The following is a 15,954-nucleotide window of genomic DNA, read 5'->3' as shown; positions in this document are numbered from 1 at the left end:
GAGTGAAAGGATTATTAATACTAAGGATGATTAAGGACAGATGTAGACTATGAATCTCTGGAGAGCAGAACTGGTCCCAGTGCCTGAAAATTATAAGCAAGAATATTCCAAGAATAAAACAGAATTCCAATAATTTAAAATAACCAACAGTAAGGGAGATTGTCTCCTCTGGATATGAGTTTCCTATTTTTGGAAAGGCTCAAGCAGAAGCTGTATATAACTTTCTAGTGGTGTCGCGAAAGAAGATATCTTCACTGGTGGGAGTTAACTTAGATGAGCTCTGAGGTCCCTCCTAAACATAAAGATTCATAACTTGATGAGACTAAGGGTGAGATGGGAGTCTATTTGATACCAAATGAAATCATATCATATTTTCCTTTTTATACATCAGTATCTCAGATAAGTTTTTCCAGAAGAGCTCCAGTCGAATTGGGGGCACTTACTGGAAAGTGCGATATGAAGCCTTTCAAGATGAGACATTCCAAGAGAAGATGCAGTTGGAGGAGGATAGGCATCTTGGAATCCTGGGTGAGGAATTTTTTAATTCTGAAATTCATTTACTAGAGCCAGAGAATTGAATTGAGGAAGACTTTGAAACTGAGGCCTGGACATCACTTAGGAGCACGGTGTAGACTAATATCTCCCAAAGTGAGTCTTATGAGATGATTGTTTGTGAAAAAGGGTTATGAGTCTGAATGTGTTTGTAAAACCACTAAATTAAGCAGTTAAATAGTGCTTTTTATGCTACAGGATTTCTAAGAGCCTTAGGTTTATTTTTGTTTATCATGAATCTCCACTTCTTTTCAGTGAATGTCTTCCAATACCACTGATGTACAGTAAACACTTTTAGAATTCCTTCTCTAGAAATATTCCTAAAGGGCTACATGAGGAATTAAGACTGTATAGGTTCTCAGCAATCTGGGGACAGTAGCAGATTGGCATGACATACAGACATACTTGAAATAGGAGGAATGCAAAATAGGCTTAGTGTCTGAACTTGAAGAAGGTATCTAGAAGGGCTAAACTACAGTTAGATGTGGGTTAGTAACATGATGAAACCAGAAAATAAAATAGGCCAGATGGAAAAATCTTGGGAAATTAATATAATGGACCATACTTGGGATAGGTGTGTGCCAGTTGATTCTAGATCTGATCATGGACAATAGATCTTACATCAGCTGGATAGGCAGATATAATGAGGAGACATCCACCATAGGAAAGTGAGATGGTGGTGAGCGTGAAGGAATTATCATTGGCTGGACTTCAGTATGGGTGCCCAGTCTTTGAGAAGAAGTGAAACATGAGATGTGGAAATTGAATAGGAAACCAAGGTAGAAACTCTGACCAAGGGTTAGAGCCAGAATAGGTGCTCAGTTTTGGTACTTTTGGTCTGCTTCAAAGGTGACCTAAGCTAGATTATATCTGGCGGGTAGTGAAGTTCAGAAGAGTCCAGGAGTTATGGCTAGATTACCTAGCCCAGTGCCTGAATAGAAGGTGTAATAATTCTCTTTGCTCAGAATTGGTTTCAGATTGAGGCGAGCACAGATCTTAGATAGGTCCACCAAGAGATGTAGCTATGGGATCTGGGACAATAAAGTAAGTGAAAATGTGATTGGGGCTGACAGTGGGATGAGAGAAATTCCTGGCCTCTGGTCCTGACTGAATGGCTAATCAACCATTTAAATTTGCGTAGGTACATTCCACCTCTCTCAGCTGAAATGTTCTCATCTGTAAATTGGAGTTAATAATTCCTGCCCTATCTGCCTTAAAATGATGTTTGAGAATCAAAATAAGATAATGGGTTTTCTGATGTTTTCTGTAACTGTAAATTGCAATACACTTGAAAGGGATTATTCTTATTATTATTCTTATTACACTTTCCTTTTCTTTCCCTCCTTCTTCCATTTCCTTCCTCCCTGTTTATCCCTTTCGTCATTCTCATTGTCTCTCCTTCCCATTTTCCAGGGCCAGTGATCCGGGCTGAGGTGGGTGACACCATTCAGGTGGTCTTCTACAATCGTGCCTCCCAGCCATTCAGCATGCAGCCCCATGGGGTCTTTTATGAGAAAGATTATGAAGGCACTGTGTACAATGATGGTGAGTCAACAGGGTTGCTAGTAAATGTGGGCTCTAGGTGGTACCAGATGTCTCTAGAAAACAAATAAATGGGAGATGGGGAGGACAAAGTAGGCAGAAATAGTTGCCTTCTGTGGGTATTGTTGAATGAATGAAAAATATAATAGTAAAACAGAGCTAGGCTTCAATAATAAGATAAAATTTCTTTTAAATATATTTAAATATATCCTAATTCTAAACATAAGTGTATTATAGAACTCTGAAAAGCAGACAATTACAAAGTAAATAAACATCATTTATAGACAGTTATATAAATTTTGATATACCTTTAAATATTTTTATGTGCTTATACAAGTCTGTATATAGAGATATGTGATCATATGGTTTATACAGTTTTGCATCCTACTATCCTCACTTACCATTGTATTGTGTTTGTTTTTCCATGCCATTATAATGCTGCAAACATTTTGATGACTATATAACATTTTATCTCAAGGATTTGTCATAATTTATTTATTTTTCCTCTATTGCTTGGACATGTAGGTTTTATCAGTATTTTGAATATTGTAAGTCAGGTTGCAATGAATGAATGCATATATCTTAGCTTGCATTTTGGATTACTGTATCAGGAGAGAATCTTAGAAGTGAGAGTATTGTGTAATTAATTTTTAACTTTATCTGAGAATATTAATGCATGCTAATTCTAGCTAAAATATAAAAGAAAAACTGAAAGTATAAAGAGCAAAGTTGCAGACAAATCTAGAATGAACATTCTATAAGGCAACTGGTCTAGTCTCTTCAAGAAGTCAATACCATCAATAGGGGGATTAGAGACATAACAAATGGAATGTGCAAATTTTGATTGATTCTGCTTGTAAAAATAGCTTCAGGAGACATTTTGGAGATGATTGCAAAATTCTTGATATAGATTGGATATTAGATGGTATTAGGGAATTTTCTTAGGTGGAATAATGGCATTATAGTGACATAGGAGATGCTTGCTAATATCATGATGTTTGCATTCTACTTCCAAATGATTCAACAAAAGCAAACCAACAAAAACTGTGTATGTGTGTGTAGATGTACATACACATAGATTAGATAAAGATGGCAGAATGTTAGCAATAGAGTCTAGGTGATAGGGTGATCATTGCACTGTTTTTTAAAGTTTTCTGTGTATTCGAAAATTTGAAGAGTAAGAAATAATGAATGAATAAGAAAAGATAGGTTAAAACCATCCTAAATTATAGCCCCTTGTTATAAGCTATACTACAAATATCCTTCCATATGTTTCTTTGAACATTTTTATAACCTTTCTTCAGAATATATTTTTAAGATGGGGAATTGCTATATCAGAGGATACGTACATTAAAATTTTTGGTACCTACACCCAAATTGCTCTCTGGAAAGATTTGCAGCCCTATCAGTTTAGAGTTCCATTAGAAGTACCTGAGGAGGGCTCCTTTTCTTACAACCTCATCAGCAATGGTTAAATCTTTTCAATATTGTCGAAATGGCAGTCTTGTAGGCATGTGACAACATCAACAAAACTCACTGTTGATTTGATTTATGTTTGTTTGATTATTTCTTGTTGAACATTCAATATTTATTGCATATATTATTCTACTTGTGGATATGAACCTTTTAAATAAATAGCTTTGTCTACACTTTTGTCTACATTTTTTTTTTCAAATTTTGTCTACATTTTTTTCAAAAGTGTTATTCCCTTTTACATTTACACTCTTTATAGGTGAGGGAATAGGGCAGTTGCCATCTAAACCACTTCTTACCATCATGCATTATTACAATTTGTAAAATCTTTGCTAAATTAATTTGTAAAAAAGTTATCTAGCTATTTTCAATTGTACTTCTTTGATTACTGATGGCGTGAAAATTTGAAAAAAAGTCTGTGCATTGCTTGACCATGTCTTGTGTCCATTTTAGAAATTACAGCCTAGTGTTTTATATATATATGTGTATATATATACATACATACATAACATATACATACACATGTACATAATACATATTAAAATAAAAAAGTATTAAATGATCAGAGCTGTTCAAAGATGACATGGGCTATAATGGCAGGTAGTGAGTCCCTCATCACTGGAGAGTTTTAAGCAGAAGTAGGGATGTAAGAGCAGATTAATGTATGTTTTCAAGTGAGAGATGTTCCAAATAAGACTTAAAGTCCCTTTTAGTCCCAAGGTCCTATGATTTTGGAAAACTGAAACATAGGGAAGATTAAATTGCTGCATTTCATATAGCAAATAGTGGCAGAACGAGAAAATAAACTCATCTCTTGACTCCTTGACCAGAGGTCTCCTCAATATTCAATATTCCATGTTGCTGCTACTGCTGCTCCAAAATGCCTTTGTACTTCACAATTTTTATTTCACTGTTTGGAGCTGATGATTCTCATTCTAGTCAATCTAAGTCATTAGTCCCATATTTTCCCTACAGGCTCATCTCACCCTGGCTTGGTTGCCAAGCCCTTTGAGAAAGTAACGTACCGCTGGACAGTCCCCCCCCATGCCGGTCCCACTGCTCAGGATCCTGCTTGTCTCACCTGGATGTACTTCTCTGCTGCAGATCCCATAAGAGACACAAATTCTGGCCTGGTGGGCCCGCTGCTTGTGTGCAGGGCTGGTGCCTTGGGTGCAGATGGCAAGCAGGTATTGTCGGGGTTATCTGGTTATGAAGCCTGCTGGGAGAAGGATGAAGCTGGGTTGCTGGATAGGAGTTAAGCATGGAACTGGGTTCTAAAGTTTATGGAATAGAGGAAAAATAATCGAGCTGGTCCATCAGAAATTAATAGTTGGTGACCTCATGCTATCTTGCATGTTATTTTTTGTACTGACAAATATATATCTTCTTTAGCCTTGCAGATAATTCACGATATCCTTTCATCATCTCTTTCTTTCCTCCCTCCTTCCTTCCCTCCTTCCCTCCCTTCTTCTCCCTCTCCTTCTCCCTATCTCTCTCACTCATCTCGGTGGCCCCTAAATCTTGCTCCTGATTGGTAAATCTGCTTTAATGTTTGCTTGTCTTCTTTTGTATTCAGCCCACGATTTCTAGCTGTGTAACACTGGTTGAGCTACTTAACTTCTCTTTGACTCCATTTCCTCATTTGTAAAAATGGCATAACAATGGAAGAAGACACCTTGGGTTTCTGTGAAGATTAATTAAAATAATCCATATAAAGTGCTTAGCATAGGGTCTGGCACGTAGTGAGCACTCAGTAAATGTTAGTGGTAACAATAATTAATATCGATATTACTTATCTTTTATTTTCTGGTTTCCCCCCAAGATGCCCCCCTGCTTTTCTAGTCACCTCCCCTCATTCCTCTCCCCAGGTGATTCCCAGCTCTCTTCTTTTACACTCTACACCTCTTATTTCTTATCCTATGCTCCTTCCCTGCCTACTTTCATATGTTCTTCCCTGTCAGGCTTGTCCTTTTATTCTGATCTTCTTCTCTCATCTGCAATTTGAGGTTACCTAAGGAAAAACTGCTGCAGCTCTGGATAGGAGGTATGGGCTCAAAATGGGAAAAGGAAATGGGAAAGAATCTGGCATGCCTTGATCTGTAACGACACAGTCCACAACTGCTGAAACCATTGTCATTTTTCCCTCTACTTTCTTCTATTGGGCCTGCAGAAAGGGGTGGATAAAGAATTCTTTCTTCTCTTCACTGTGTTGGATGAGAACAAGAGCTGGTACAGCAATGCCAATCAAGCAGCTGCTATGTTGGATTTCCGACTGCTTTCAGAGGATATTGAGGGCTTCCAAGACTCCAATCGGATGCATGGTATTGGGAATACTTTTGCCCTGGGCTAAATTGAGGGGTCCCAAGTAAAATCTAACTTTAACCGTAATCATGACCAATCCTGAAAACACTGATTTTATTGGTCATCTCTGTCCAAGAGGCGGGATAGATTGAGAAGTTAAACCAAACACAACAGATCTTATACTTAGTACCTTTGGGTGCTGTGTCCTGTGTTACATAGTATGTGGGACACTGGAAGAAAGAACTGCAAAATGAGGATTGTGCACAAGAAATCCACAAGGGATTGTGAAGAATAAGCCAGATGATACCTTTCCAATCTTATCTCCCTCTTCCTTATATTTTAGTACCTTTGCTCCCCTACCCCATACTCCAGCCAACTGGGGCTATTTTTCTTTGTGAACATGCTGATGTCATGCTTTTGCAGTGCTGTTCCCTTCACTTGAAATGCTCCATCTCTTGGTTCCCATTACTAGTTAGTTTCATCATTTGGAAAAAGTAAAACTGTCTCATGAGCAAAGTTCATTCCAGTTAGAATTTACTGAGTGCCTAATTGGTACTAGGTAATGTGCTAGGTGCTCAGGCAGTCACATAGATATAGAAAAAAAAAAAATTATATGCTTCCTGTTATGTCAATCCAGTGCAGGAAATACATTTGTAAGTAAATCACCAGAAAGTATATCAATTACATTCCACGACAACTGATACTGCAGAATTTCGTGGGATAAAAGTTTCATGGATCAAAGAGAGAGTAATAACTGATTTACAGAGGATATCTGAACAAAGATACGATGGGTAAGTGGTAGGATGCCATAGAAAGAGACCATAAGGGAAGTTTATTGCAGAAAGAGGAAACTATGTGAAAAGTCAACAGGTATTATCAAAGCACCTACAATGTTTAAAGTTTCAGTAATACAGAGAAAAATAGAGCTCATAGATAAGGACAACGGGATGTGTGTGTGTGTGTGTGTGTGTGTGTGTTTGTGTGTGTGTGTGGAAGAGGATGGGAGGACAGACTTCAGGTAGGAGTACCAGAGAGGAGGCTATTGTAAGAGTTCAGGCCAGGGATGATGAGGGCCAGAACTAGGGCAGTAGCAGTGAAGATGAAGAGGAGGAAACAGGTTGAGAGCTGAAGATGGAATTTTCAGATCCCCAACACATTATGGAGGGGTGGAAAATGAGATCAATGTAGAAAAGGAACAATTAGAGTGGTTGTAAAGGGACCAGAAAGTGTGTTGCCACAGAAACCAAGGAAAGAGAGTTTCAAGAAATAGGGAATAGGAGAGATTGGTGTGTGTTGTGTGTGTGTGTGTGTGTGTGTGTGTGTATGCGGTAGTGGTTTAACGTTGTCAGGATGTGGATCATGGTGGAGGTGAGGCAAGAAAGGACAGTTGAGTGCTCATCCCAAAGACGCAGATAATCACGAGTAGAGTTAAGTGGATTAGAGAAAAAGCCAGAGGTGTTGAGGATGACTCAGCAGTTTCAAGTTGTGTGAAACCATAGTACATAGCTGATACCATGCTGCTGGCCAGTGCTGGAGTAGTCTGGTCTCATCTCCCCATCTTGTCCTGTGTTTTTGTTTTCCAGCCATTAATGGGTTTCTATTCTCCAACCTGCCCAGACTGGACATGTGCAAGGGTGACACAGTGGCCTGGCACCTGCTCGGCCTGGGCACAGAGACTGATGTGCATGGAGTCATGTTCCAGGGCAACACTGTGCAGCTTCAGGGCATGAGGAAGGGTGCAGCCATGCTCTTTCCTCATACCTTTGTCATGGCCATCATGCAGCCTGACAACCTTGGTAAGTGCCTTAGCGGCTGGCCCTAGAAGCTTTATTGGGTATAGGGCCAGGAATGGGGTCAGGAAGAGGGAGGGATGGTGAAGAGAAAAGAAGAGGCATGCTGACGGTTCTAGGAAGATTTTAAAAACACTTTTTTCTTTTTCTTCTTCAATGTGCTCTCCATGTTCTGGTTACTTGGATTCCCTACTCAGCAGCAGGCAGAATAGAGTTAGTAGAAGGTGGAGGAAGCTCTTTTCTGGAGCAACAGAAGGGAAGTTGGGATGTTGATCAGCTTTAGTGCAGTTCTTACATGGCAGGGAGTGGACTTGACTACATAGAGATTTTTTAGATATAGTACTTTTATTGGGAGGAAGGTCAATAAAATGCACTTATAAGTGCTATCAAATTGATATTCTGTGAGGATTTCTACAGACTTTCTCATTTCTGGTCACTCCCTCTCTCTCTTTCTCCCCACGACACTCCCCCCCGCCGCCCCCCGCCACCCCGTTGTGTGTGTTTGTATGTGTGTGTGGTGATGTAACAATTTCAGCCTGGAAAGAAGAACACAGGAGCCCTAGTTCAGGCTCTTTCATTAACTTGCTGCGAACTTTGGTCTAATTACTTCCCTTCTCTCTAGCTAGATTTCTTCCTTCCTTGATTCTTTCCTTTCTGCCTTCCTTCCTTCTGTCCTTTTGTCCTCCCTCCATCTCTCCTTCCCTGCATATCCTTTTTCTTCCTTTTATGAAGATGTTTGACTGTAACGTTTCTTCAGATTCTATGTATTTCTAGCATTTCATAATGGAGCAGTTATCTTTTCTTTTGTCCCTATGGTGTATTTTTTTTTTCCAGCCATTAGATGACAATAGTGTTTGTAAGAACAACCTGTCAGCTCCACACAGTTCCTATTAAACTTTTGTTTTACTCCTGTAAATTCCATTCATATTTAGGGGGAAAAACATCCTTGAACAAGTGTCTTCAACACTTTAAATTTAACCTAGTCCTGAGTTTGACAAACACTTGACATAAAGCTGGTCTCTTCAGAAATAGAAAGGACAGTTTGGAGGCTATTGTAGTTTTCTCGTGAGAGAAGCTTGTGGCTTGGACTAGGGAAGAGGCAGTGGAAACGAAAAAATAATTTTGAAGGAATTGCTGATAGGATTTACTGATGCAATAGATAAGGGTGGTAAGGGAAATAGAAGAAGTAGATGTGGAAAGAAATGACCCTTTCTTTCAAGGTGTTTATAAACTAGTAGAAGGGGTCATTTTAAAAGAGAGGGGCACTTAGCCCTTTAACATATGGTTTAGATATAAAGTTCATTAGGGGTGGAGAAGCAAAGAATGTAGAACTCTGTTTGGGCCGAAATAGTCAGGGAGGGCTTTCTGGAAAAGAAACATGAATTGGGTCTTGGATAATGAGTGGACTCTCATAGATACTTGGGGGTTGGGTGGGTAGGTAAGTTCCACAAAGAGGGTGACAAAATGAATGAAGATTTCAAGGTAGGAATGATGAGATGTGTGAGAGAAGCAGTCAGAGTTCCGTGTAGTTGGAGTGATAGTTGAATTTGAGACAATGTGTGGGAGGTAGAACTGGATTGGTAGTTTGGGACCAACTCATAGAAGGCTTTGACAGCCAGGAAGAAGAGTTTGTAGTAATGGGATAAGCACTGAGCAGCAAAGTAAGGAAACAATGAGAGTAATGTTCTACGAAAGTTAGCTTCTTTGATCGACATTGAGTTTGAGTATCCTTGAGGTAGAAATTTGGAGCTTAAGATCCGACCGCGGCAACTCCACAACACAGACATTTAAGACTGTTACCTGCACATTCCATTGTAAAAAAAAGAGTGAAGGACCTTCTAAAGCTGTCTTAAGTAAGCATCCCTCTGCAATCAAGACGTTCTCTTTCTTTTTAGCTAACTATTGAAGCCTATTTTCTTTCTTTGGTACTTGGTGAGAAACAACTCATCACTGTTTTTCTTGGAATAAGAATTATTACAGCTATATTTACTTATTTATAGCATCACTTAACTGAGCATTGAATATGTTCTGTACTAAGCACTGTTCAAAAACTATTGGGTTTAGTTGTAAAACAACCAAATAAAGTAAAATAATCCTCATTTTACTGATGAGGGAACTGAAAAACAGAGGTTTAGCAATTGCCACAAGGTTTAATGTGTGTGTGTGTGTATGTGTGTGTGTGTGTGTGTGTGTGTGTGTATGATTTATATATAATAAATGAAAGATAGGGTTACCAACCATGGCAGTTTGCCTAATACTAAGAGGTTTCTAGAAATATGGGACTTACAGTGCTAAAACTTGAAACATCCTGGAAGAAGTTGGTTATTCTAGTGGCTGAGTTTAGTTTTAATAAACCCAGTGTATGTAGCTTTGAAGCTGGCGCTCTTAACCTTTGAGCTCATTACTCTCAATAAACTTTTAATACTCTTTTATCTATGTGTAGTTAAGACAAAAGCCTTATCTGAGTCTATCTGAGACTAATTATTTTCTACAGTATGCCTAGGGAAAGACAGGAAATCCCCCAGGCACCACCCTGGGGTGTTCTGAGTCAGATTTTTCTCTCTGATCCTCCCTTAGGGACATTTGAGATTTATTGCCAGGCAGGCAGCCATCGAGAAGCAGGGATGAGGGCAATCTATAACGTCTCCCAGTGTCCTGGCCACCAAGCCACCCCTCGCCAACGCTACCAAGCTGCAAGAATCTACTATATCATGGCAGAAGAAGTAGAGTGGGACTATTGCCCTGACAGGAGCTGGGAATTGGAATGGCACAACCAGTCTGAGAAGGACAGGTAAGGCTTCAGAAATGGAGAGATTACACTTTTAGAAAAGCATTTTGCAAATGAGAATACTGAAATTCTGAGATGAGGAGACTCTTATCTCAGGTCTCCTAATATGATACCAACAGATTTGGGAGATGGGGCTATAATGCAGCTCTTATGAATTCTAGCTCAGTGCCGCTTCTATATTGACATAGTGAGGGAATAAAGCTTGCCCACACCTTCACGCTCTTAATCTTTGTCTCTCTTCTTTCAGTTAACTGAAGTATTTACCCTGGGACTTAAATTTTACAGGATTTACTCAAGGGACTGAATGTCTCAAGCTCAGCTGCCCCTTGACAAAATGGCATTGCATTTATTAAGGTACAGACTAAGCTATGTAGCAGAAAATGTCTAAAACAGAGTGATTTAAATATGATAGAATTTTATTTCTTTTTCACATAATAATACAAATATGAGCAGTTCAGAGCTGGCAGGTGAACCCTGTCATCTTCAGCACTTGCTTTCCTTTCTGGGGCCAAGATGTCTGTTCCAGTTGTAGCTATTCCCAGCTATCATGAAGAAAGAAAGAAGTCTAGGGCAAGCAGAGTTGTTTATAAGGACACAGCATGGAAGCTGTATACCTCACTTTTTTAAAAATTTATTTTTTATTATTCTTTAAGTTCTAGGGTACTTGTGCACAACGTTCAGGATTGTTACATATGTATACATGTGCCATGTTGGTGTGCTGCACCCATTAACTCGTCATTTACATTAGGTATATCTCCTAATGCTATCCCTCCCCTCTCCCCCCAACCCATGACAGGCCCCGGTGTGTGATGTTCCCCTTCCCGTATCCAAGTGTTCTCATTGTTCAGTTCCCACCTACGAGTGAGCACATGTGGTGTTTGGTTTTCTGTTCTAGTGATAGTTTGCTGAGAATGATGGTTTCCAGCTGCATCCATGTCCCTGCAAATGACATGAACTCATCCTTTTTCATGGCTGCATAGTATTCCATGGTGTATATGTGCCACATTTTCTTAATCCAGTCTGTCATTGATGGACATTTGGGTTGATTCCAAGTCTTTGCTATTGTGAATAGTGCCACAGTAAACATACACGTGCGTGTGTTTTTATAACAGCATGATTTATAATCCTTTGGGTATATACCCAGTAATGGGATGGCTGGGTCAAATGGTATTTCTAGTTCTAGATCCTTGAGGAATTGCCACATTGTCTTCCACAATGGTTGAACTAGTTTATAATCCCACCAACAGTGTAAAAGTGTTCCTATTCCTCCACATCCTCTCCAGCACCTGCTGTTTCCTGACTTTTTAATGATTGCCATTCTAACTGGTGTCAGATGGTATCTCATTGTGGTTTTGATTTGCTTTTCTCTGATGGCCAGTGATGATGAGCATTTTTTCATGTGTCTGTTGACTGTATGAATGTCTTCTTTTGAGAAGTGTCTGTTCATATCCTTTGCCCACTTTTTGATGGGGTTGTTTGTTTTATTCTTGTAAATTTGATTGAGTTCTTTATAGGTTCTGGATTTTAGCTCTTTGTCAGATGAGTAGATTGCAAAAATTTTCTCCCATTCTGTTGGTTGCTTGTTCACTCTGATGGTAGTTTCTTTTGCTGTGCAGAAACTCTTTAGTTTAATTAGATCCCATTTGTCATTTTGGCTTCTGTTGCCATCGCTTTAGTGTTTTAGACATGAAGTCCTTGCCCATGCCTATGTCCTGAATGGTATAACCTAGGTTTTCTTCTAGAGTTTTTATGGTTTTAGGTCTAACACTTAAGTCTCTAATCCATCTTGAATTAATTTTCATATAACGAGTAAGGAAAGAATCTAGTTTCAGCTTTTACTTCTGGCTAGTCAATTTTCCCAGCACCATTAAATGGGGAATCCTTTCCCCATTTCTTGTTTTTGTCAGGTTTGTCAAAGATCGGGTGGCTGTAGATGTGTGGTACTATTTCTGAGGGCTCTGTTCTGTTCCGTTGGTCTTTATCTCTGTTTTGGTACCAGTACCATGCTGTTTTGGGTACTGTAGCCTTACTGTATAGTTTGAAGTCAGGTAGCGTGATGCCTCCAACTTTGTTCTTTTGGCTTAGGATTGTCTTGGCAATGCGGAATCTTTTTTGGTTCCATATGAACTTTAAAGCAGTTTTTTCCAATTCTGTGAAGAATGTCATTGGTAGCTTAATGGGGATGGCATTGAATTTATAAATTACCTTGGGCAGTATGGCCATTTTCACAATATTGATTCTTCCTATCCATGAGCATGGTATGTTCTTCCATTTTTTTGTGTCCTCTTTTATTTCACTGAGCAGTGATTTGTAGTTCTCCTTGAAGAGGTCCTTTACATCCCTTGTAAGTTGGATTACTAAGGATTTTATTTTCTTTGAAGCTATTGTGAATGAGAGTTCATTCATGATTTGGCTCTCTGTTTGTCTGCTACTGGTGTATAAGAATGCTTGTGATTTTTACTCATTGATTTTTTATCTTGAGACTTTGCTGAAGTTGCTTATCAACTTAAGAAGATTTTGGGCGGAGACGATGGGGTTTTCTAAATATACAATCATATCATCTGCAAAAGGGACAATTTGACTTCTTCTTTTCCTAACTGAATACATTTTATTTATCTCTCTTGCCTAATTGCCCTAGCCAGAAATTCCAACACTGTGTTGAATAGGAGTAGTGAGAGAGGGCATCCCTGTCTTGTGCCAGTTTTCAAAGGGAATGTTTCCAGTTTTTGCCCATTCAGTATTATATTGGCTCTGGGTTTGTCATAAATAGGTCTTATTATTTTGAGATATGTTCCATCAATACCAAATTTATTGAGAGTTTTTAGCGTGAAGGGCTGTTGAATTTTGTCAAAGGCCTTTTCTGCATCTATTGAGATAATCATGTGGTTTTTGTCTTTCGTTCTGTTTATATGCTGGATTACATTTATTGATTTGCATATGTTGAACCAGCCTTGCATCCCTGGGATGAAGCCCACTTGATCATAGTGGACTAAACTTCTTGATATGCTGCTGGATTCGGTTTGCCAGTATTTTATTGAGGATTTTTGCATTGATATTCATCAGGGATATTGGTCTAAAATTCTCTTTTTTTTTGTTGGATCTCTGTCAGGCTTTGGTATCAGGATGATGTTGGCCTCATAAAATGAGTTGGGGGGATTCCCTCTTTTTCTATTGATTGGAATAGTTTCAGAAGGAATGATATCAAATCAGTTATTTATTTAGTTCCTCTCATTTGTTTCTGATCAGAACCCAGTGAGAAACATCTAACAAGATCTTATAATTTAAAAATAAAGAAGCAGGAAACGAGATATTTACATCCGTTTTTTAAAAATGTATTATTAGTTGCTAGCATTCAGGTAGGGCCCAAGTGAGAATACTTTTTAAAATTATTTGGACTTTTATTTTAGGTTCAGGGAGTACTTGTGCAGGTTTGTTACATGGGTATATTGTGCAATGCTAAGTTTTAGAGTATGAATGATCCTGTCATCCAGGTAGTGAGCATACTATCCAATAGTTAGTTTTTCAACCATTTTCCCCATCCTCCCTTCCCCCTTTAGTAATCCCCAGTGTCTCCTGTTAAATCTTTCTTTTAATTAATTTCACCTTTTGTTTTAGGTATGGGGATACCTGTGCAGGTTTGTTACATGGGTGTATTATGTGATGCTGAGGTTTGGGGTACAGATCCCATCTCATAGGTAGTAAGCATAGTACCCAATAGGTTTTCAACCCTTGCCCCCCATCCCAGTTTCTATCGTTGCCATCTTTATGTCCATAAGTATCCAATGTATAGCTACCACTTATAAGTGAGAACATTTTTCTTTCTGTTCCTGCGTTCATTTGCTGAGAAATTAATGGCCTCCAGCTACATCCATGTTGCTGAAAAGGACATAATTTCATTGTTTTTAAAGTCTGCATAGAATTCCATGGTTTATATGTACCACATTTCCTTTATCCAGTCCACCATTGATGGGGACCTAGGTTGGTTCTCTGTCTTTGCTATTGTGAATAGTGCTGTGATGAACACATGAGTGCATGTGTCGTTTTGGTAGAATGATTTATTTTTCTTGCCTTTGTTTTTATTTTGAGATGGAGTCTCACTTTGTCATGCAGGCTGGAGTGCAGTGGCTTGATCTCGGCTCACTGCAACCCCCGCCTCCCGGGTTCAAGCAATTCTCCTGCCTCGGCCTCCCAAGTAGCTGGGACTACAGGCACACACTGCCACACCCATTTCTTGCCCATTTTTAATGGGGTTATTTGTTTTTTGCTTCTGAATTGTTTCAGTTTTTGGAAATTTTAAAAAGTGACTTCCTCTCTCTGAGCCTGGGTATACTCATCTTGAAAATTATGCTGTATAAGATGAAAGAACAGGACTAGAAAAGGAGGGAGGGAAGGAGCAGCAGGCTTGAATCTACATCCTGGCTCACTTTCTGGCTAACAATGTCTCTTGTAGAATAAGTCCTGTCATCTCTGTGCAACTGATTACACCTCTGGCACCTACCTAAACCCCATAGGCCTATTAGAAATGTCAAACGATAAATCTGTTTGTAAACTAGACAGAATCCTATAAGGATAAAATCTGTAAGATTTCATTCCCTTCCTATGTCTCACCATAGTTAATGCTTTCCTGCCACCTTGTACCTTGCCCTTTTGTAAAACTAATTTCATCAAGACATCATTAGGGCTGCAGCTAAAGCCTGCGGCTTCTGATTCTTAGCTCAGTGCTCTTGTAGTATTAATTATATAACAAATTTCTATCTGGATGATGGCAAACAAGGAAACCTGCCATCCTTTTTCCTTTTTCCTTTTTTTTTGACAAAGCCTCACTCTGTTGCCCAGGCTGGAGTGCAGTGGCATGATCTTGGCTCACAGCAACCTCTGCCTCCCAGGTTCAAGGGATTCTTGTGCCTCAGCCAACCAAGTAGCTGGGATTACAGGCACAAGCCACTACACCCAGTTAATTTTTTTAATTTTTATTTTTAGTACAGATGGGATTTTGCCATGTTGCCCAGGCTGGTCTCAAACTCCTGAGCTTAAGCAGTCTACCTGCCTTAGCATCCCAAAGTGCTGGGATTACAGGTGTGAGCCACCGTGTATGGCATACCTGCCATCTTTAGTTGTGGTTATGCAGCCAATGTGGTGAGAAGTCTGACATTAGAAGAAATAGGGACCAGGCGTGGTGGCTCACGCCTGTAATCCCAGCACCTTGGGAGGCCAAGGCGGGTGAATCACCTGAAGTCAGGAGTTCAAAACCAGCCTGACCAACACGGAGAAAACCCATCTCTAGTAAAATATAAAAATTAGCCGGGCATGGTGGCGCATGCCTGTAATCCCAGCTATTCTGGAGGCTGAGACAGAAGAATCGCTTGAACCCGGGAGGCGGAGGTTGTGGTGAGCCAAGATCGTGCCATTGCACTCCAGCCTGGGTGACAAGAGCGAAACTCCCTCTAAAAAAATAATAATAATAAATCAATTTTTAAAAAAAGAAAAAAAAAGGAATAGATCCCCTTT

The 15,954-nt window shown here is 39.4% G+C and overlaps 1 protein-coding gene across 1 annotated transcript in view; it reads left to right on the top strand.

Annotated features, from left to right (window-relative positions):
• The window catches only part of HEPH (hephaestin), a 106,419-nt gene that overhangs the window by 35,501 nt on the left and 54,964 nt on the right, over positions 1 to 15,954 (top strand). Inside the window, 6 exon segments of the mRNA XM_033201254.1 lie at positions 392 to 528; positions 1,966 to 2,097; positions 4,543 to 4,754; positions 5,738 to 5,888; positions 7,452 to 7,664; positions 10,236 to 10,449. Of these exon segments, the coding sequence (XP_033057145.1) occupies positions 392 to 528; positions 1,966 to 2,097; positions 4,543 to 4,754; positions 5,738 to 5,888; positions 7,452 to 7,664; positions 10,236 to 10,449 (1,059 nt within the window).

This window comes from Trachypithecus francoisi, unplaced genomic scaffold (assembly GCF_009764315.1).
Source record: "Trachypithecus francoisi isolate TF-2019V2 unplaced genomic scaffold, Tfra_2.0 Lachesis_group6, whole genome shotgun sequence".
Taxonomy (NCBI): Eukaryota; Metazoa; Chordata; class Mammalia; order Primates; family Cercopithecidae; genus Trachypithecus; species Trachypithecus francoisi.
The sequence above is the reverse complement of the archived record's forward strand: the minus strand, read 5'-3'. Positions and strand labels throughout refer to the sequence as shown.